The 24457-nt window shown below is 37.0% G+C and overlaps 1 protein-coding gene across 4 annotated transcripts in view; it reads right to left on the minus strand.

Moving 5' to 3' along the window:
* Window positions 1-24457, minus strand: part of SRBD1 (S1 RNA binding domain 1) — a 126623-nt gene that overhangs the window by 85859 nt on the left and 16307 nt on the right. For all 4 annotated transcript variants that reach the window (XM_042051704.1, XM_042051702.1, XM_042051705.1 and 1 more), the window contains 5 exons: window positions 19984-20087; window positions 13746-13853; window positions 7557-7714; window positions 6289-6379; window positions 5160-5267 (listed from right to left, as the gene is read on the minus strand). In XM_042051704.1, the coding sequence (XP_041907638.1) occupies window positions 5160-5267; window positions 6289-6379; window positions 7557-7714; window positions 13746-13853; window positions 19984-20087 (569 nt within the window). The remainder of the gene's footprint in view (window positions 1-5159; window positions 5268-6288; window positions 6380-7556; window positions 7715-13745; window positions 13854-19983; window positions 20088-24457) is intronic.

A 24457-nucleotide genomic window follows, 5' to 3' on the forward strand; every position in this document is an offset into this window, starting at 1 on the left:
ATAAATGTGTCATCAATAAAGTCATATAGCTTAACAGACAAAAATCACAGCTTAAAGAAAACACAATCAAAAAGAAAAAAGAATAAAGTTTCCCTTACCCCTACCCCCTTCATACTCTCAACAGACTTGAAACAACTGCATTAATGCAGCAAGCAATAGCTTGTAAAAGGATGCAAACCAGCTGAAACATTTGACAGACAGTGTTAAATACCAGAGGATTCATATCAACCACTTTATTTGAAAAGGTGCTTTGAAGTTGGCTATCTTTCATGTAGCTCTTTCATGGCACATTAATAAGGAAAACTGAGATGGGGTAAATTAAGTCCCAAGGTCATATCTAGAGTTACAGCACTGTGGGTACCTGATGAAATACGGATTAATGCTGCATGAGCACTGAATAAATAAAACCACTTCTGTTAACCACTCAAACAAGTTTTACAAGTAGTTCTGAACTTTATTCGGCAACTAGACTTCAGACATCTTAATCCCCCCACACTGCTTTGAAACCTAATTATCATAATGTGAACCCGAATGTTAGGTCCCTTTCAAACTGCGAGTGCTATGAAGCAGAAAAGTAATGGGAATTAAGCTAGTGTAACATTAGAAATGTAGAGGCATGGAACTTGAAAGTGGCATTTGTTAAAGCTGAGAGAGCATAATGTAGATATTCAACAACATAAAACACACATTTAAATTGAAAAGGATATTTAAAGCATGTGCAGACACCTATAAAATACAAGCGGACCTAAAATCCTGTAGAACAAACATTTCTAAATCAATTTCTTGCCACCAAAGTCCAACTTCAAAAGGTATTACAGTCCTATTCTACCTTAGCAGAACATTTCTAAGTATTCTAAAGCAGACAATTTAAACATTAAAGAAAACCCAATGAGAACTTTACAAGACATTACAGACTTTCCCCTGTTTGTCACAGTATAGAAGTGTTTGAACTTAAACAGTACATTATTAATTACATTGCTTATAAAGTCTTGAGAGTAAGAAAAGATTTTGCTGTATGTGGCAGAAAAGGATTTTGCATCAAGTTTAAAATCAAGTAGACAAATTAAACACCAACCCATCTAAACAACAACAAAAAGTACACTTGCCTGGCTGCATTCTATACTGCACGTTGAAAACAATTAACAATTCCTGACACTTATCAAGCTTTTAAATACAAGCTGAAATACTTTATTCTGAGTGTGCATTAATGTAGCAAGCACATAGGAGTCAGACCAGTAAGAATGCTGGTATTGTGACAACGAAACTGTTGAGGCTGAAAGAGAAATTGTGATTTGATTTTGCCAAATACAGAGCTGTTAGTTTTGTCCTGCTTTAGCATAGTTCACCTGTCATTCAGATAGTTTTCATTTCCAAGATGCCTCAAACTGACAGCAATCAAAGAAAAACAGATTCCTGAAATATTTTTTCAAGATTTTGATTTAATCCAAAAAGGCCAATGAAATCCTAAAAGTTCATCATATGCCATGTTAATGCTGAAGACAATGTTGTTTCATTTACATTTCTGGCCCTGTTAAAACAAATACACTTGTCTAAACTAGAACATCTGTTTTGGTTATAATACAATGTATCTTTGGCAAGAACTCACAATAGAACTAACATAAATAATCAAGAATATTTATTGAACCTTGTAACAAAAACTGATTTGTAACAAAAAACCCAAAGACTAGATATGACTGTCCCTGGCTCTAGTCCAGTCCTAATCTAAGTCAATAAACATAGTTCTAAAAGAGAAACTACATTTAAAAAAAAAAAAGAAAGTCCTGCAGTTATTTAGGTTGGATGTAGCTATCTGAAAGCACGTTAGTTACAAAAATAGTGAAAAATATTTACTTTAAATCAAAAACTGTCACACTGAGTCCAGACAGGTTCTAAAGCCACATGAAAAATCATGCCATATGCCTCATTTCCTACTACTGTCTTCACTGGTTTGTCTTCTCTTTGGAAAACTTTGGTAAAACTCTACGCAGTTTGTATTGGCCCCTAAGTTTTTTTTACTTTAATTACTCTTTTCATATATTACCTTTAGCCTTCATTATTTGTGCGTGCACCAACAGCACACACCTTTCTGAAATTACATACTCTATTATTGGCTCATTTCCCTGGAAATGCATGATTCCAAGCTCTATATGATGAACTGGACAGAAAAGTATGAACAGATTTTTATTTTTTTATCATCATTCCTGATCCTATTCTCCACTGATAATATTTGCCAAGGAAGCCAAAGTCTGTAGTATCTCCCCTTAAGCCACCTTTCTGAACAACAGCTTATGTCAAGTGGGATTTTGGTTATAAAGCACTGTAAAACAATCCAGCCTCATCTGCCAATCCCCTGTACATTTGGACTCCTTTAAGGAAGAAGGATTTTCAATGCAAATACAATTTGTAATTCTCTAAAACTTGCACACAGCAATGAGCTGAGCTCTGTTTTGCTGGGCAAGGACTTCCACCTTGATGCAGCTCTGCATCCTTGTGACAAGCTCAAGGCTTGGGAAATGGTATCATGTTAGATGCAACTGACTCATACTGTTACAGTTCAAGTACTGGATGGGGTTTTTTGTTCTAGGGTGTTCAGGTTGTTTTGTTTCATTTGGGGTTTTTTGTTGGTTTGTTTTTCCCACAGTTCAAACACTATATTGATTAGCAAATCCATTCTTTATTTACAACTGCAACCTGCTGAAGCAGACCTACTTTAAGAATTAGCTGTTCCAACAATGGCTGAAATTATTTCTTACAGATTTTAACTGAAAAACAATTCATAAAGATCATTTCATTCAAAAGCATACACAGGTTTCCACAGAACTGATAAGAGATCTGTATTTAGCCTATATATAAACAAAGTCCTCATACTTTTGCCTGTCATGAGAAAACAACCTAATCAAGGGAAGACTTTGTATGTGGAAGCAGAAAAGTTGTTTGTGATCTGAAAGCACATGTTCTGGAGCTCTTTACTATTTAAAAAAAAAAAGAGGATCAGCAGAGCATATTCTTCCAAATCACCTTTCACAATTCCCCTCAAAAGGTATAGCAGTTCTCACAGTGTACACCTCCTGTCACCTATTGCTCAAACAGTAACACTGCACTAAGTGCTCCTCACTTAGCAAGTATCACATTTTTTAACTCAGACTGACATAAATTCCAGGCTTTTCACTGGATTATCAGAAGTAGGGGCTGGATGGCTGGACTCATCGTTCCTTTCTGTTACTAAGAAATACCAAGCAGATTAATGCATTCTGGAGCTAGAAAGGAAAAAGTAGCTACCTTGAAGGATTCAGCAGCATGGCCTGGAAACCCCAACACTGGATAAAGCAATGAGATGTACATGAAACTAGTTTATCAGAAAGGGATATATGGAAACCCGGGTCTTTAGAAAAAAACTCAGTACAGACTGACAAAATGTGAAGAGAGACAAGGACTGCAAATCCAACCTGTTTGAAAACTCACATACATCAATTCACACACAGACAGCAGTACACAAAGTTCAAGAATCCCAGATGTCACCTATAGCATGAAGTACAAAAAAAAAAAAAATCACATTGCTTTAACATGCAGTACCTCATGGCTCTGCACACAAATTCTGAAATATGGACTAGCTCTTTGCTGTATGAGCACAGCACAAGAAAACCATTAGCAACATAAATGTATAAATAAATAAAAATATTTTTGATTATGTTAATTTTCAGGATATAACATGGCAAGTTAAACAAATGCAGTTATACATTTTTGCTACAAATATCAGAAGTTTTGGAGAAAGTGAAAGGTTAAAAAATTATTGGCCTGACTTCTGCCTTACAGCATTCATACTAATTCCTATTACACAAGAGCTTTTATCAGCTCCAAGAACTTGGTAGCTTAAGCACTACTTTGAAAATTTTGTCATCTTGAAATATAAACAGGCAGAAAATATTAAATCAGAAGGGTAAACACTGTGAGGAAAAAAAACAATCACAGTATTATATAAATAAATTTTTCTGTGTAAACTAGTATATGATCAATAAATAAATAAAATCACTATTTTAGATGTGAACAATAGTGACATTAAGAATTTGCCAAAACCCACACAGTATGAAGTGTTTTGCACTCTCTACAGTCATTAAACATCCACTGCTTTCGTGTTGGATTCAGTAATGAGGATGCCTAATTTTTCAAAAGCTTGAATAGCCTCTTCCCTTTACAAACAATCACAATTAGAAAACCTTCACTACGTCTCCTGGAATAAGAGGGATTCAGGAACCGAATCTTGTGCAAATTTACTTGGGAATCTTAGAAACAAAGAACAAGTTCAATCACAACAGAAGTTAGTAGGCCTAACACATTTGTTAAACATATCTGTAAGACCACTTCCTAATTTACGAAGAAAAGGCACCTTTAAATGTATAGAATAATTTGAACAGTGAAAGGCCATAACCGTTTTAAAAATATAGAAAACTTATTTCAGTATGCTAAGACAGTGAAAACTAAATACTGCTGTTAAATGTCAGCACAAAAGATAATGCAAGGTAAATCACAAAAAATGCTTTAGAAAAAAACAAAGGTGTGAATTAAAAAAAAAAGAGGAGTTCTGCAGTTTTGCATGGCAAAAAAGAAAGTGATAAAATACAGTTTCCATCCAAACCAGCAGAAAAATATTTTAGTTTAAATTCAACAAACTATTGGATAAGATTTGAAGTCTGAAAAGGATAAATATCTTCACTACTCTCTGCTCGGTATTAACACAATATTTATTTCCAGATCATTTAATTCCCATAGGACTAGCAAGCATTTCATACTGTAGTCAGACAACAGAAGCTTTATCACATGTAGTTAAACCTCATTTATCAAGAAATAAATACACTATGCCAAACAGGTTGGTAGCTGTTACTGTTGCTATTCTCACATACTTTGTTACAATAATAGCAACAGAGAGAACCTCAGGAAGAAAAAATAAAATGCTTCAGTGAGTCCCTCTTACTGACTCAGGATAACTACTTTCATGCTTCAAAGAGCTACAGCCATTTTTCTTTGGCTAGAACATTGGGCCAAGCTTGACTCAAATACAGACAAGGCAGCAAAAAGAAATACTTCAAAAATTACATCTAAAACTACCTGTTAAATTAAAATATGCCGAACAAATGAGTAATATCCCAGCAAAGCGATCTTACCAGTAAACAACATCCAGTGGTGCAAAATATTTCTTCATAATTAAGTCAGCAAAGTAAGCTTCTGTTTCTCTGCAGGCCGTGCCATTGCCAATCACAACAGTGCTGCAGCTTTGTGCAGGTTAAAAAAAACAAACAATTATTCTTAAATATCTTTTATACTTTTTCATGCATCGCATTCAATCCACAACAATGACCAATACATCTGATTTTAGATAAGACAAGGCCCAGATGTAATGAAAACATATTCCTAGAAGTATCAGGTTGTGCTTAACATGTTTTCAATGTGACAGTTCATGAGATAAATCAGAATTTTCACTCATTTGTAAAGGAATTGTACAATGGTAATACAAGCAGAAAACTCAAAAATGATACTTCATATTAATAAATGGAATGTTATTTACAGTCCTCAAACACTTTTACCTCGTATTTCTCTCATCTGGTATGAGTCATGAAAAAGAGCAGAAGCCAAAGCAATCAGCATCTTAATTTCTTAATGGGAATATCATCCTTTCCAACAGCTTGCAAGGTCATTCCCTCTGACTGCCCACACCACAGCCAGTCAGTCACCAAATCACCTTGCTTAAAGCCAATCTAATGCTTAAAGACAAACTGGACTGCATGCTGTAGCAGTTCAGCAGCTGACTCATTAGACCAGATGTCTGTCCACAGACTAGCTGGACACAAACTTTTAATCATGCTGCCCCTGTTTGCAATTCCATCTGGAGATCTACCTGTGCAGGATTTCCTTGGCTTAACAAATGTGGCTTTCGGAACAGGGAAAGATTGGTAAGTGGTTTGGGGGTTGTGGGGCTAAACTTATGTCTTAGCAGAATGCTAATTCCTATTCCTAAAAATAAATGGATTGACAGAGTTTTATGGGAATACATTCATAGCATGCAGCCTTACTCATAGCCGTGGCTTGATTTCACCTGCTTCTAAAATATATGTACTGTAAAAACATGAATACAGACCAAAAGAAAAAGCAAGCTCTGAACCAGATTAAAAAAAAATAAACTTCCAGTTAAATCAATTGAATTCTTATTGCACTCAAAAATCAAGTATTCCTATAATGAAGATTTTCATTTTGTTTGGTAAGAAGGAGCAACAAATGGAAGTTTCTTTAGCATACTTGTACTGTAGCAGAAGCCTCTTTATCTTCTCAGCTTCACGAAATCCTTGACCAGAATGCAAATAAACTACATCAGTATGGAGTATCTGACCTAGAATGAAAGGCAAATCCACTTGATTAAACCCACAAAGGTCCAAAAGCTATGTCCTGCAGAACTACTAAAGTTAATTTGATGATTCACAAAGAAAGCTTCTTAATAAGCCATCTTTCTCTTCGATCTTTATATCCATTTAGAAGAAATGTATGGTGGGCATAGGACAAGAATGCTTTGGCTGGCAAAGCAAAACAAGTTAATGCATTTTGTAGTTCCCTGCAGATACATTCATGTAACAAGCAATAAGCATCTAAACCTATTAGTAAATATAATGTATTATATCATAGAGAAAAAGAGCAATTTACTGCAAAAGAGTTATTGTTCTAGTGTAGTACAATTTATAAATCCAGTAAAGACTGATGAAAAGTAGAAAATCCAAGGACTTGCAGTACAGGAGTTCTAGAATTCCAGTGCTAGCTCTTGTCATCACCCCATCTATCACATTTGGAAAGAATTGTATTAACTAGTACTGATAGCTAATGGTGCAATGAAAGCTTGTAATCATTTACCTCACCTTTACTGCCTTCTAAAGTTTCAAGAACACAACTTTCTTTACATTCACCTGGGGTGGATATATTCTCAGGCAAAATGCAGCAACAAAATAAAAGAAAAACAAATAATTTTTGCATGGGCCTAAAGAGGTATGTATCCCCTGAACAGACTAGGATGCAGCGGAAAGACTCTGTTCTGTATGTGAACTAAGAAGTTTTGCAAACAGTGTTTCTGACTTCTTACATTAACACACACGCTACTAAACAAAAAGGGCTGATAAAGTGTCCAGATGTCCAAGATACTAGCCATGAACAAAGCAATATTATAGAAAGTATTTAAATTCAAATTCTTTGTTAAACAGTAAAAATGCCAGGTGTTCTCTTTGCTGACTACTGAGGGGCGCAATTATTTGAACCTGTTTTCAGGGAGGCAGAAGGCATTTTAAATTCTATTTAAGAGAGAAGTAATAACACCAAAGAAGTCACTGGAATCCAGGTGCCAGAAACCTAACCTTGAGCTAGCTGAAGAAAGGAATTTACACGACAGGATGTGTGGAAAATACTAAAAGCTTCAAAAAAAAAAAAACCCCAATTCGATTAAAAAGTAGGTTTTGAAATTATCTTTACTCTAAATGAATACATTTTTATCAGTCCTTCCAAAAATGTTTGGAATTGAAACTTACTGGTTGGTGAAATAATTGCCAACTTGCAGCCATGTTTGTAGCCAGGATCTACTCCCATCAAAGTACGGCCCCTCACAGGGCTGGTCAGAAGCAGCTGACGGAGATTCCTCCCAAACATCATCACAGACTCCTTCTCTGCATCAGATGTCAACTTGGATCTTAGAAGGACAGAAGTAAAAGAAAAAAAAGCCAAAACATTTTTCTTTCAATTAGCTTTCAAATACACTTACTAATTGTTCCAAAGTTGTAAGGCTTTTTCCAATCATGTTTCCATCATCTTTAATTAAATGTTACAATTCAAATCAAGTTGACACCTTTTTAAAAAAGGATCAACTATATACCATCTCATTTTTGTTCTAAGAAAGTCAGCCAATATAAAAAGTACAAGAGAAACACTTGCAAGAACATACACCCACCAACTAATATTCAAACATCAACTCATAATTTTGAGCAAAGAACATCTTCCTTTCAAAGCTGATACCAAATTGTAAAGAAAAGTGGATTTGAAGGAGGCATGGATTGAATTCATCCTAATTTCACAGTTCTAGAGAAAAATCACCACCCAGCAAAAAAAGGACGATGGTTTACACTGAGAGGTACCAGAGAGACACTGGAAGAGTCCCTCCAATTAATTGCTAACATGCCATGACTCATGAGGCATTTAATTTTGTCTTTGGATTACTGCATTTAACAGACATCAAAGAGCCGTGAAGACTTGAGCTTTTTCTAGGAGAGTATTCTGATTCCTCAGAACCAAATAAGAAAGCTTCTGGGGCCACAGCATTCCCTTTCTTTTCCAAGTTATGTTCTTCAACAGAAAGAAGTGAGGTAGTGCAGCAAGGATTGACTTTGATGACTTGAAGCATGAACACTTACTGCAGAGTGTCACAAGAAACAAATCAGTCTTGTTGAGTGAAGATGTACAACATGCACGATGTGTTTCTTGTCAGATGTGGCCGTCAAGACAATGACAGACAAGGACAAGTATTTTCATCATGGTGTGGCACTTTATATAAAAAAACAAAACTGAAAGAGTAATGGGTACAAAAATATTCATCACCTCACTGGTTTTTCTTTTGCAGGTACTCATTACCATTTGCAGATGCATTACATCATCAGTAATTACAGTAATTAGGGAGTCAAAAGCAATCCAGTAAAGCCTTCATTTAAAGGTAGCCAGTGCCCTTATTCTCCTTTTCTTTTTACCTATCACTGAAAAAAAACCCCTACTATCTGGGTTTATTTTTACAGAATGGAAAAAACCTGCATTAAACTAACCCTAAAAGAAAGGGGCAGGGAAAATCACTCAAGTTGTTTAGGCCAATCAGTGCATGGCACAAACAGGCTACAAATAGTTCAAAGACAACCCTCATAAGGGCTATTTGACATGATGGAATATGAAGCTGTTCTGAGCAGTTTTTGGATGTGGAAGAACTCAACAGCCTGACTTGAATTTGCCCAGCATCCAACCAACCAACCAGCTCAGCCCTGTCCCATCGCACAGTGGTACAGAAAGAACCAGTAAGTCCTCATCATCTCTTATTTGTAAACCAGTCCAGAGAGAGGTCTAGATGCTCTTTCACACATTACTGATTGAACATTTCCTACGGAAGTGTGCAGCAGCAAAAGGCTCCCTTTTATCCATGTGCTTTGTTTCTGTAGCAGGTAGACCAGACTACCCCAGACACAACTTAAAGTGAGATGGTGAAGCCCATATATGCATTACAAGGCTCCTTTGCAGTTCAAACGTGCTCTCAGCAAAGAACAGACACACTGTACATTGCCACCAAACGTGTGAATGGCTGCACCAGTTCGGCTAAGCTGTCCCTCTATCCCAGTATGCTGTCTCCAAATAGTTGCCTAAGCAGCACTAGCATATGTGTCCCATAATCTTATCCTGGCCTCCAACTACTTCCAGAGCATTTCCTGAGCTTGACATGAATCGTCTCTTTACTGGCTCATAACAGAGCTCTTGCTCAACTATCCAATCTCCTCCTGAAGACAGATATATTTCTTTCATCCACAGAGTCTGTTGGCAGTGAGTTTTGCAGGTCCATCACAAACTGTGTAATAGCTGCCACCTTTTGGTTAGAAACTGATTCTTTTTATTATGTTCCCCTAAGCTTTATACAGGAGGGAAGTAAAAATTTATCCCTAGAAGCCTCGTTCCACTGTTCACACATCATTTATCTCCAAGTCCTCCCTTTTCCAAGCTGAAGTCATAGTGTAGTCATTTTTTTTTCTTTCCAGAGAAATTATTTCACTCCTTATACCCCTTCACTGGGCCTTTTCCAGTTCCAGTGAATTGTTTTCCAACTTTTTCCTCCCCTCTGCAAGTGAGTGGACCAAAACGGACAACTATATTCCAAATACAGGCCAAATAAATCAATGATTCTTTGTCTTTATTCCTTAATTAAATAATCTTATCTTCTGAGCACTTAACATTTATGTGGAGCTACCGTCCACAGTGCCAAAGCATCTCTCCTGTGGCAGGATAGCTCAGATACTTATAAAAAGATAACTACTTCCCTTAGCAAGCATCATTTTACACTCATTCCACTGAATTTCAGCTGCCATTCCATTTCCTGATCATTCAGTCTTGAAGCATCCTTCTCCCACTTTTCCCTTCTCTATTTTTTTTTAAATAGAAAAAAAATAAGCTAAACCATAGAACAAGTTTCTTCTAGGGAGAGTCCAGAGACTGAATAATTAGATGCCATTTACGAGAGACCAGAGAAAACAAAAGCAGATACCTAAGCCTCACAGAAGTATGGATCTTCTATATACACACATAACAGAGAATCAACCAGTCACCCAAGCATGCAAATGAAGGTTAAAAGTGGCTTGTAAAAAAGGGAAGGGAATGCCCTTGGACTGGAGGCTTTGTACAAAGACAGGCCAAATTCCATCTTTCCATCTATCCCAAAGATACAGGGTCCCAGCTTCCCACAAGGCCAAGTCCTCCCACGTTGCAAATTCCAATCAGTCCATCTATGAAGGCGGACTTGTGTAGGAATTAAAATTGCCCCTGAACACATGTTATTAGTTATGTCAGTCTTATGGAAATCATGTTTAAAATTGGCATGGATATATAGAAACTTTTACAGTAACAGGAAATGTTACTGAAATTGCCAGGTGCGTAGGGGGAATGTCCTTTCTATTACATAATATCCTGTATTTTTAAATTTCAAATATAGACATCACTTTTCTCACTGTCTCTTACTCAACACTTGTATCAATTACATGATCTACTTTCCGAAGTAGCGGCCCTTAATTTCAAGCTTGGTATAATCATTTGATCCTTTGGAAAAGAAAACAGAAAGAAGGGAAAAAAAAAAAAAAATCAAACTACCTCAAACGATCTAATATCTTTCTCTTTTTCAGTGTATTACTGGCTTCATCCAAATGGCAAGATGTCCATCTTCGCGCTTTTGCAATTTACAACAATTCTCATTAAAATGGCAGAGACATGGCAGAGATGAAAGGCAGAGAACAGTCCTACTCTCTAAACACAAAAAAAATGGCTATTTTGGAAAAAAAAACCCAAACAAATAAACCTCAAAACTCTTCAGCTCCTACTTCATGAAAAAATATCAATCAAGTCAGGACTCCAAGCCCCTCCCTTGAATTCTACAAAGCACTCAGACTGTATATCACTAACAGGTGTATTATAATAAAAGCAAATAACCTATGCATGACCTACTAGTTTCGACAGTCAATGTTATAAGATTCAGTTTTCAAACAGATTTAAAATTCCCCACTTCCATGTACAGTCTGAGATGCAATCCTTTCTATGGAAAAATATCTGTGAACTAGCTTCAGGTGTGAAACAAGATATACAGAGAAATGTTTGTGTCCCTGAAGACAGAGGAAAGAAAGCTCTCTCTGCAAGAAAGCATGGAAAATTATGAAAGGATTATCCATTAAAGAATATGCCCATGCCACATCACTTGCATGAAACCCTGACGGAATCATTCCACGCAGTACTGCAACAAGATAAATTTTATTTCAAAGAGCCAAAAGCAACACTGGACATTATTATACCAGATACAAGAAATGATATCTGACAGAATGGAAGAAAGGAAATTAAACAATAAATAAGGTAATCATCTTGCTGGCAAGTTTCATTCTTCTTCTGATCACTAGAAGCACCAGCAATTTCAATACACTCTTGGAAACTTTCTGTTCCAACATTTAATGATAATAAAAAGAAAAAAGAACAGCAGGAGGTGGGTTGGAAATATTAATGCTAAAAGGAGGTATTGAATACTTTAGCAGCCCTTTGCAAGAGTCGGAAAAAACATTCCTGGTGCGTCCGGAAAGAAAACGGAAGAAGGATAAGGGTTAAGTGGTCAGGGACCAGGATATCACTGTCAGGTGCTTTGAGTTCCTTTGTACGGGAGAGGTTTCAGCTTTTCCTATCCAAACACCACCAATCACGCAACATTACCACAAAGAGTAAAACCTAAGCAGATATCCACTCAGGAACAGGCAGCAAGCTTCATATTCTTCTCATTGATTACTTGTGAGCTACATCTAATAACTAGTAGGGAAGGAAGCTTTTTTTTTCCCTTTAAGAAAACAAAAAACTTTCAGCAACCTACTGCTCTAGCAGTCCTCAAAGTGTTATATACAACACAAGCCACAACAGTCCTGTGGTAAAAACCACAGAATAAAAACACAATAAAAGAGCCTTGAAGTACCCGTATGTCAGTTTGCTTAGTTCTCTTAAAACCAAACCCCACTAAAAAGTAGGTCTTTTTTCATTATTTTAAAGGAGTTTGATTGTAGAAATGGCTAGGAATGACAACTATTTTCACTCCCACGTGACAGAAGCCAACAAGTGAACTCTCCACCTTGAGATGTTCATTATTTTGGCCACAATAGACACAGTGGCTCCCCTAGAGTAGCTGCATGTATTGTGGTCACAAAATAACAACTGAACTCAGTAACTTTAGAAATCTGTGAAATTCTAAGTAACAAAAAACTAGACTCACTAATCAAAAGAGGTGAAGCAATTTTGCTTGCAAAGCAATAAGCAAACACAACATACTGTAGTGAAGAAGCCCAAAAATACATGCTGGAAATACACGCTATTAAAATCTTGAGCTGATGGTTCTTTTCAGAGGGGTAGAACACAGACCATTCAGGCAATGATGTCCATGAAAAAGTGGCAGGAAAACAACTCCAATTTGAACACAAACACAAGAGCACACCCAGGAAAGTACAGAAGAACTACATTTCATAGTCGCTGATGTTAGGTACTAGAGACCATATCATTTTGATACAACTCATGTCAACATTTCTGGTCCAAGAAACAGGGTCTCTTTGATATTTCCTTCTGAACTACCTCAGAAAAGGCATTAACTTTTAGGTCACGTATCAGATAGCCTTGTCAGAATGAAACATGTTATGTTTTGAGGAGCTGCTCTTGTATTGAAGAATCACACCGTAAGTACTGTTAACTATCAGAAGATAATGCTTTTAGTTGACATATTGAATAATTTCCACTATGTGGTAAACTCCTATACTACACCACAATATACCCTACTCAATTCATGTTAATTTGATACTAAGTTTCCTTTAAATTCAGAACAGCATTATAGACCTTAACAAGTGACATGATATCCAATGACATCATTACTACAGTATCACCAGTAATAAGTTTACTGACTTCTCTAGGCACATCACAATACTTACAGAATAGTATCAGACTAACACAATGACTAATTAGTTTGCCACAAAATGCAGCTGGCAAACACGAGGGGTGCTTCCAACCCTAACAATAGTTTGCTCAGTTCTATTAGACAGGTAAAAGAAAATGTGTCAGAACAGTGTCATGCTGGGAAAATTCAGTGACATCCTGGTTTATGCTATTACAAGAATAAAGATAAAACTGTGATGATAACACAGATCTAAATCGCACTTTGTTAGATAAATGTACAAATATCTAGAATGTAAACATGTAAAATGTTTGCACAGAACGATCATTTACCTACTGTAGCCTGAACTGGATAGGGTCAGAAATTAAATCTATACAACCAATATAGTTCATTTCTTCTGTAAGCACAGAGGATTAGAAACACGCTGATATTTCCAAACAGATAAAAGATATTCTAACAAAACACTGGGGAGGGAATTGCTAAAAAAAATCAGTATAATGAAAATACAGATTTATTCCAAGCTTACCTGAATTCCCGACAGAGAAGAGGATATATAAGGCGTTTATATGCATCCTCTACAGAACTCCGTAGTATCCTCATAAACTCTGGTTTTAAAAATTGTTTTGGTCTCCATCTGCAAAAGATGGGAACAAGAAAAATAAAAGAAATATTTTAAGAACATATGCAAACACCTAGATAAAAAAGGAATTTTCAAAGAAGGCTTCTACATTGTTAAATCCTATAAACCACAGAATTACTATAATAGGCAACTAAATCATGAGTCTAGTATTAATGGAATGAGAAGTTGCTTATAGTTCTATTACCACACAAGGGACAGGCATATATTTCCTTTTCTTAGGTATTAGAACACAATCATGGTTTATGTTTTAAAGAAAACAAAAAAACTTCTTCATTTTGAGAAGTCAAAGCTTATTACAACTGAACAAAGAACTTGGTTCCATATCACCTTTGGGGTTGCTTTGTTTGCTATTGCTCAGTACATTAGAAAAATGACAAAACACCCTCTCTGACTGTCACTGCAGAATTACTGACGAAAGGCAACTATGCCCAGATGGAGATTAAGGAGCAAAACTAATGCCAATAAATGAAACCCAATTGAAATTTCATTTGGAATGCCTTGAGTATCTCTATTCAGCTTCTAAATGAAATCTTACTAATTTAACAGCACTTCTTAAACCACAAAAGCCAAAAAACTTGCAAATTATTTTTTTCTTTTACCTGTTATTAATATATTTGAAGTGTAACTAATAATAAAAGAAAAGGGAAAATTAAATAAACAATAATAAACACAAGACTGCTTCCCAACTTTTTCTAAGCCAAACTCTTTGAAACCTTGAACTCTTTTCTAGGGAGAACACACAGTAGTCATAACTACAAAGACAAGTACTTCAAATTTTGCTGTAAAATACACCTCACTGTCAAAGCTTCATAGGTATTTAATCAATTGATCTTTTTGTTGTGGGCAAAGTTCCATAAAGGAGAGGGGTGGGGGGATTGTGGGTTGGTGTGGGGGTGTGTCCTTGAGAAAGCAGAACTGACTGACTGAGATTGTCCAACCTACGAGAAGAGATTGAGGAGAAGCAACCAGATATGTTATACTCAAACAGAAGTAAATACTATTAACATTTTCTGTTAAAGTCCACCTGGTTCTTATTACTTTTAAAAAATATTTATAACATTCCGAGTTTTCTTCACTTACTGTATTATTTAACATACCTGGATCCCAAATTGTAATGGGAGATACTCAGATATATTAAAAAAAAAGCATGCAAGTTTTGGAAGTTTTTTGTTTGGTTGGCTTGGGTTTTTTAAATGAAACATGGTAGAATTATGGTAATTTCATAAAGTGTGCAGGTGCAGGCAAAAACAGAACTGAATTCTACTTTTGACCTTGTTTACTTGCAGCCAGTCATAAATGCTGAGAATTCTAAATTGCTCCTACCCAGACAGCTTTTCAGTTGTCTAAGGGGATCTGCAATTTCCTGAAACAGCTTTTCTAAGTGTCAGTGCATATAATAGTTGAGAAATGTGTGATCGAGTCAATCCTGCATTGAGCAGATGGACACAGGAGCAGAATTAAGCTCACCATTTAGTTTTACAACATTCAGGGCTGTAATTCAGTGCTTAGCCTAAACATGACCTCATCACTTTGCTAACAGCTTTTGCAAATAGTTCTATTATACTTATTTGTAACTAGAGACTCTTTCCATACCTATATAAAACTGGCAGGGGCTTTAAACCCTCTTATTGCCATCACATTCTGTAAACACGAAGTTTTTACAGGTGGCAAGTATGACTACAATCCCCCAGAAAATATCCTCAGCACAAATAAGAATGAGTTTGGAAACCTGGCAGCTGTTTCCCCCTCTCTTCCGTCCATTAAAGCCAATTAACAAACCTTTCCTCTGTAAATAGGTTATCACAGCAGATATTTTTATTAGCTGCCTACAATTTAGGCAACATTCTGTTAGAAATTGTTACAAATGAGAAAGCATTCAAACAGCAAGGTCAATCATAGCAAATACTGCAGTTTAATAATTTCAATACTTCATGAGAGAAGAGAAAAATCCACTTTGCCGCAAAAAGCAAAGCAAAATCGTGTGTATATTTTTAAAGACCATCACAGCCCAGTTAAGCCTCCCTCTAAGAATGGATTTTTCTTGATTATTTAGTCAAGATCTAACTTTTGAAGACAAATTTTTAAAAAGCTCCATACACATAATATCATCTTACTCTGATCATCAGCTCTCCACGTGCTAGTGCTCACAACAGGGACCACAACAAACAAAAATGGCTTAAGACTACTGAGACAGCAGAGGGTGAAACTACACATCAACAGAATTAACAGAACCCTTGTTAAGAACCACCAGTACTGATTAGTAACTGTCCCAGGAATAGCCCAGCTAGGCTTTCAGACCTGAAGGACAAACAGCAGAGCTTTGTGTTCCTCCAAGACTTTATATAAAACATGTACCAAGTTAGTAACCACAGACAAAGCAAGCCCTTAAGGCCTGTACCATGGACTTTACAGAGGAGCTGAGAATTCTGACTGGAAACTGAAAAAAACATTATCAAACATCAAACTTCATTTTCAAGGCTGCAATCCCACTTTGGAACAAACTCTCACCCCACCCCAAAGAACAACTCCCTGTTGCTTTTCCACTCAAAGACAGCTAAGCAGCCCCTCTCTGGCTCTCTCATTGATCCCTTCTCTGAGTTCAATTTCACAACCAAGTCTTTGGGACCAGTAGAGTTCTAGTGTTAATGGAAGTAGGTTCACTGTCAGAGATGCCATTTTCTGGGGAAAAATACAATCCATAGGGCCAGGCATAAGGATATTCCTGAGTTTTCTACACAAACCCCAACTGCAAGGAAACAGATGCTTATACAAGCTAATAAACATTCTGAACTTGCAAAAAAATTAACAATATTCTTAGCCTGCATCTACATGGAGGTCAATGCAATAAAGAACTCTAGTCTTCCAAACTCACTTCCTATTTCAGGGGCATTTAATGCCAAAAAATTTGTCTCAGAACACAGAAAGTTCAGAATATTTGCCACTAATGCAATACGCAGTAGGTGATACTGTTTTGTGGCTAAAATACTGGCCAAACTCTGTAGCAAGCTGGCATTTCTGGTTCTGCAACTGATAGTGTGATCTCTAGCAAATTAGTTTTAATACCTTTGCAAAGTTTTGAAACCATTGACTCAGATAAAAGTTATAAACCTTCTGCTCTAACCAGCAAATCAATGCAATGAAAATAATGCAAATTCTACCCTTGGACAATCATTTCAAAGCTTGCAGGGAAGAATACACACTCACTGTTTGTCAGTTTGGTAACACAGTTGTCAATCTAATGAGGAAGATCAGAATCTGTCGTAGGTTAGCAAGCATAGTCCCGGAAGGGATGTCCTTGCTAAGGGGTGCTTACAGTTTCCTCTGGGAACTGATAGAACCTATCAGCTGGCCAGTTTGAATATGGACAATTCTCTAAGCCACTTAAAGTTGTGATCACCTCTGTGATCCACATTTAAGAATAGGCAAACCCCCCCCCAAGTTCTCTCATTTCCGGCGCTGGGACAGGTGGCTGCGGGGCCCGTGTGGGGGCCAGCGGGCCCGGCCAGGCCCTGCTTGGGCCAGGCTGGGCCGGGCCACGGCCACCCTGGAGCCATGGACCTGTTCCAGCCGTGGAACCCCCCCCACTGCCTTGCCATGGGCAGCCGGAGCGGCTCGGCTCTCCCCCCTCTCCACTGCGATGAGAAAAATTCAACATTCCAGCTGCAAAGCTGCAAGGCCGAGGTGAGAGTAACCCTTTTAGAGCTGTGAAGAGCTGAAAACCTGAGGGAAAGAGAGAGAGGAGATGCTTAAAGCTGAAATTCTGTTGTGAAGCTATGAGATATCAGAGTATCCCGTTGTAATTCCATGAAGATATGGGGGGTGGAGTGTTCAACTCGTAAGCAAAAGCACCTGCGCTGAGATAGGCAGATGCTGACGCAGCTGTAATTTCATGAGAAGTTTGGACAGGGAGAGATGGACCAGATGAGGACTTTTGCTCCAAACAGGAAAGGAGAAAACCTCAGTCCCTAGAGATGCTCCCAGAGATAGTCCTAAAGATGAAGATGATGAAGACCCTTTGCTCCCAGGGAAGGAGAAGGGCCTCTGTTTTTGTTTCTGAACGGCTCAACCTTAAAATTGTACCCCAAAAAACTTCAAGAGTGGACCCTCGAAAGCAGTTGCGGGAAAAGCTGCAAGTCGGGGGAAAGGACTCACACGCAGGCAGAGAGACTCCTCTTCCTGAATGGACTGAACAATATTTGGAAGTGGGCGGCTGGCTCGTTGTGATAATGTTTTCATAGCATGAGCACGAAGAGACTTCTCTTTCTAAATGGACTGAACAAGCTTCTTATAGAAGTGGTAAACAGACTGAACACCTCAAGGGTTGTCTTTTTACATTGTCAGTGGGAGAAGGGAGGAAGGTGGGGGGAGGAGGAGAGTTCTGAAGGTGGTATAATTTTTTTTTTCTTCTTTTAGGTCTGTTAATAAACTTCTTTATATTCTTTCAAGTTTGGTGCCTGTTTTGCATTTCTCCTAATTCTTATCTCACAGCAGATAAACAGTAATGAGTATTTTGGACCAAACCACTACAGATGCTAATGCACAAAGATGTACTAAAACCATTCCTTCAGAAGTTTTCTAATGGTGGAAAAGTGTCCTTAAATAGTAAAAAGCCATAAGCATATATAGCCTCATGAGTGCTAAGTATTAATAAGTATTCATTTCCAAGGTCAATACTCTTCTTATCCCAGGATGACTCACAAAAGGGTAATCAACCAAAAATATCTCAATTTACATCCCACTTTTATTTGTGCAGCAGTGACAAGCTGTTCCATTATCTCTGGTCCACAGTGCTTCCAAATTCTGTCACAGATGCAGTAAAAGCAAGACTGACAGCTGTGTTCTGCCTACAGAATATACTTCTTGAGGGGAGGACAGAAATTCTTTTACAGGTACTAAAACTAGAAAGAAACAGGTTTGTTTATGAATCCTGATACCTTCCTGGAGCCGGGGGGGGGAAAAAGTTACTTAGCATAATATGATTTAAGAGTAATAGTATCTGACCAAAAAATATTTTAATACTTTCAGAGCCCTATTCTTCCCTTTCACAGGGAAACAGCCCTATTAAATTTCTACAGTGAAAAGGAACATTTTTACCACATCCATTTCTTGGACTTACTGTGAAAAAGAAATACATGCTAAAGCAGTATCACAGTATTCAATTTTATACATTAAAAGGTGCATTTCTTCCTATTTTTTTCCATCCTTTTGGTTATTCATTTTGAGGATGCAAAGGAAGGAGTTTCTAAGACACCATCAGAACAATGTCCAATATCTTAAACTACTGAGAAGAGAAAGTAGTTTTTTGTACATGCAAGGAAGATGCACAGTTTGGATCACAATATTCTCCAACAGAGGACATCAAGGTACAGTTCCCAAGAAAAAAACTGACAGAGATATTGCACAAAACCCCATACACTTAACCTAAACTTTTGCAAAAGACCTTCAAAATTATGCAACACTAAACATCTCACTACAGGCTTAAAAAATCCAGACAATTTATATGAACAAATCAGTAAGAAATAAAAGAATCTGGTTTTCACAGTCCAGTTTTCTAACTTTGCAAGAGATGGCTCACACAATATGTGAGAGTTATGCACTGAAGGCAGTTATGTTTAGGTTTGCCTGTTAAATCCATTAAGTTCTTTTTAAACATGTAATTCCTTACATTTGTGAAACTTGAAGTTATGTACTTCACAGATCTAAAATCCAGGACAGTCCTATTTAATCATTGCAATCAGGCATATGAAGCTATTTTCTGAAGTTTGAAGTATATCCTAGTGGATTCTACAAAGTCCTTTCAGTAAAGGCTACTGGATGTGATGCATATTACAATTTGAAAATATATTCACATTTCAGCAGCCTTTGCATATGTTTAAAAAAAAATTCAAGTGCTTGAAGAATGGTGCTAGAACTTGCAAATACAGCCTAAGGCAAGATCTTTTCAGCATAATGGTACAGCAGTTGGAAATACAGAATAAGAATTATCCACTTGCTAATTTCATCTAATCTAATAAATATTTGTTTAATTTGTCCTCTTAATGTAACGAGACATATGAGGTACACTTCAGTATGCAGCTGTCTATAGAAAAAAGAGACTTCTGTAAGAATATGTATCCATGCAGACCTTTCATTGACACACCACCAACAGAATTCATTCTTCACCCCGTCAGGAATGTTGACCTTCACTGTCAGGATCTTCAGATTTTCCCCTCGGTTAATGGCCAGAATCTGAGTGCAAACATAAATGGCAGAGACAGATGACACACAAAATATCCAAAAGATAAACTTATCAACATTTGTGTACACGCTTGCTTGACATTCTGTAGCAAATCAGGATGGTGGTACAGTAAATCAGTTCACAAAGTACTAGCATGTACAGATAACATCCACAATTTAAACACACATTAAATCATGCCATGGCATAACAAATAATATATTTTTCCTGGAGTCTGCAATCTCAGGATCCAGTTCAATGTTAAACACACTTAAAATGCAAGACAGCATGAATTTAGGTGGTGGAATAATCTTGTTTAATAACCCAAATTAAAACTCAAGAAATTAATTGAAAAGTGATTCCAATCAGAACTGGACACCAGAAAGGGAAAAAGTTATTCCCGCACTTCAGATTCCATTTTTCTCCCCAAGATAAATCCAAATTTAAAATTAATTATGAATCAGAACTTCTGACACAAAGGTGCTCAGCTTAATTTGAAAGAGAATGAATTTAGTTATTCATGCCTAGTTCACAAACAGCAGAAAAGGATGAAAACACTCTCGTTACAGTAACACTCCAGCCTTAAGCCACATGCACGTATTTCTGACAGTCTTGCGTACATAACTACAGTCATGATCTAAAGCTAAATTTGGTTGAGTATGTGCTACCTGCATACCGAGTTCAATTTTAAATGGGAGACTGTGACTCTACTTTTAAAACCTGGATCACAATACAAGTGGTGGATCCTGGAGGATTCTGGTGGATATCTCCTAGTCTAATCTCACTATGGAGACACTGAATGTTCACCTTAATAGTAAGAAAACTCTGACCAGTGGGTTTTAGAAATAGAGTAATAGTCAGAAGCAGCTACAAATAAAAGCCACATCTTTAGATTTCATTTTTTCTTCCAAAGTATTTTAAAGTAGAAAAATAAAAAAAAAAGAAACCTGCTGGAAGCTGACATTCCTGTATGACTACACATGTTGCTGTATGTAGCAGGCCCTGAGCACTGTCACAACAGAGCATTCTGTGTCAATCATGAACTTTAATTCAATCACTAGCTAACTCAGACATGTCACATATGTTAAATACAATGGTTTAAAATGACTCCAGGACATAGTACCAATTTATATTCCTCAGCCTTACTGCTCCTGTGACATACCAGGCCTGACATATCATTGAACAACAAAGCTAATAATAAAGATTGCATGTGAAATATTATAGCATCTGGTACCTTGACTGCCAAAGCAAATGTTTTCACGTACAAATTAGAAAGACACATTTTAACAAATCAAATGCTTTCACGTTTATTCTGATTTTATTTTTTAAAAAGAGAGAAAGTTAAATGTCAAGTTAAAATGAAATCAAAGGGATGCTCACAACATAGAATACATCTGATAGAATTATCATGTCATCATTCAGCATGCTGTCAGCAGAGTCAATATTTGCATCACATTTTGTTTCCTGGCACTCTATCTGCAGAATGTGTCAGTCACCCGAACTTAAACCAGCTGTTAATGCAGTCACTAATATTATTTATATTTTTTTATTCTCAAATAATCAGCCTATCCTGTTTTAAGTGATGCATTCAGAGAAGAATTATCTAATAAATGCTCAATTCAGAACGGAATTACTCCATTTCTCCCTCTAATATAATAAAGCTCTTTTTGTTTACCTTGGTTTTTAAAGTAACAGGTTAAAATCTGGCTATTCTAGTCACAAAGCAGTCTTCACTTCTGGAAAAAGACTGTTTTTATCTGAGACTGGAACAGATCCAGGGCAAGGGTTGTTAGAAACAACATACATTTTTCAGAGAAAGCAAGAACAACAATATGATCCAGTCACAAGATTCATCAAACCTTATTCTGTTTATCATAAAAATACAACATGCTTCATTTTGAACAGCCCCCTTATATGTTGCATATTGATTTAAACTCACAGAATAAGTTCTGTATACTTTGCCAAGGACTTTAATTTCCAATTCCTTTTTAAGTATGAGATTGAAAATAGAGCACTTGACTCAAATGTTACACTTTATTCATGAATTCTTTTCCTCCCACTATTTCAGTCATCTCCAAATAAAGGAAAGCAACCCCAAGGCATACACAAACACTGAACTGTTTACAATCAGTCAAAAATTCAAATAAACTCTTGAAAGATCTTTTTCCTTAGTTATGACAGTGTTGGTATTGCTTCTCAGCCATGGCCTAAGAGAGTCCAGTCAGGTTCTCCTTGCTGCCAAAGGAAGAAGCTGTGACTGAACCTCCTGCTAGCAAAATGTTCCAGCTGGAAACACCCACAGGGTATTTGGCCATGTCAAAATCTGGAGTCAGCTTTTAAAGCTGACTAAAACAACAAAGTTTTTTTCTCATTATAGTTTTAGTATTTTAACTTTATCAAACAACCTGACTCCACACCAGTCCTGATTACTTCAGGGCTCAAACAAGACAAAATGCCATGTCTCAGGGGACAAAATGACAGTGGCACAGGAAGTAACTCCGACCTGCAGTAGAACCAAGCTGCAGTATAGCTTACTGCACAGCACTTTAACTCACTGCAACACACACTTGCAGCTGCCAGGGCTTTGGTCATAAAGGCACAGCTTACTCTCCAACAAGTAACATGACAAGCTACTGTGCACCCCCTGTACACACATCTAAGCCAGAGCAGAGCTAGGGTTGTACCCAGGTCTTTAAGATCACTTGCACTTCCATACTCAGGTGATGACAAGTTTCAGTGCAGTGTTTTATGGAATGCTGTATTTGCAACTCTGGAAAGAGGTGATTTAAAGCTGACTTTTGCATCTACCTAAAGGCATTCAGAATGCTTGTCTGTACACAGACATGACAGCAGTAGAGAAGGTCTTCAAGGGAGCAAGTCTTACAACTGTTCTTCAAACACGCCTGTTTAACCTGCAGTCCTGGGGGATTAGTAAACTATATCAATCCCTCTGAGTTTCAGGCTTTCCTACATCTCTTTCAGGTATAAGCTCCTTTTAACAATCTTGAGCCAAAACAGAGAATTTCTTCTCTTGAAGACATCTTGAACTCTCTTCTTAAAGAACGTATTTTTACATGCACAAAGGAACTATCTCTTCACAGTCTTAGGTGAAGGCAAAAATAAAGACTTTTAGGTATTGAAAAGGATGGTCATAACCCAAGAAAATAAAAGACATTAAAAAGTGGCAGTTTGTATCAGTAAGGGAATACGGTCAAGTAATAAAAAAATGAAGATGATGAGAAACAATACCAGGGTTTAACTTTAATGAAGAAATGGCAGATAAAGAGAAAAATTCTCTCCTTATTTCACTATCAAAATACGAAAGAGAGAGAGAAACTGAAAAATGAACAAAGGACCCAAGAACCAAAAACAGATACGAAAAGTTACAGGATAACGAACTCTGCAAATTTTACATGTCAGAAACTATCATAAAATGCATTTTTTGCTCAACTAGTACAGAGAACCCTGTCACACCTTGAGCCTTGAAACCTCAGTGAAGCACAAGCAACTCAGACTTCTACAATTCACATTACAGAGATACTGCATTAGAATAGTCAGTAGCGGAAATATACAGATGAAAGACAGCACGTAAGTGTGCAAAACCATCCCGATTACAGGATTGCCAGCTACAAAATCGGTGCTTATTACTTCTCTGAAGAGCCAGAATGGGTAAAGAAAGAGGTATTCAGGTTAGCAGCAGACACAGGGAAGAATAAAACGAAACAGATCGAGTTAATCTTAACATCAAACAGACAAACTACGGGCACATCCTGGATAAGAAGCAGTGCAGCCACACAGTCAAAAGTGCTGACCAGGTCTGGGAAATACAGTTTTTAACCCTTGCTGTAGCTAAGCAACAGTTTTCCTTAAGTAAAAAAAAGGATGCCTTGGGCAAGAAGTAAATCATACCATCATCCCAGGAAACACTTACGCAAACATGTATTGAGTAAACATCACAGTATTCACCACTGTGAGTGCAGGTAAAACGAAATACTCTTTGACAGCTCAAGTATTCCTTCAACAATAAAGGACACAAAAGAATCCATTTATCAGAACATGATGAACCCACCAATCTTTGGCCATGGCACCACAGTAGCCAACAGATTGCCCTATCAACTTTTCCAGACTCTCTAGAAGCAACTTTTCACCAAATAATTACAAATAGAAGTACAGTAAATGTTCATACTTATTACAAAGAGAACCACAGATACCTCTTCAAATATCTATACAAGATCTGCCTATTGAAATCATCAGTAGCTATTTAGTCTTTCACCTAACACCTTTCATATTAGAAGGGGAAAAACAGCTTAAAAATGAGCCCATCCATGTTATGAAATTTTTTTGTAATAAATGAACCCTTTATTAATTCAAAACACACCAGTTT

Source organism: Corvus kubaryi, unplaced genomic scaffold (assembly GCF_017639235.1).
Source record: "Corvus kubaryi isolate FWS band 111438036 unplaced genomic scaffold, C.kubaryi_AGA036_p1.0 76, whole genome shotgun sequence".
In the NCBI taxonomy this organism is placed as follows: Eukaryota; Metazoa; Chordata; class Aves; order Passeriformes; family Corvidae; genus Corvus; species Corvus kubaryi.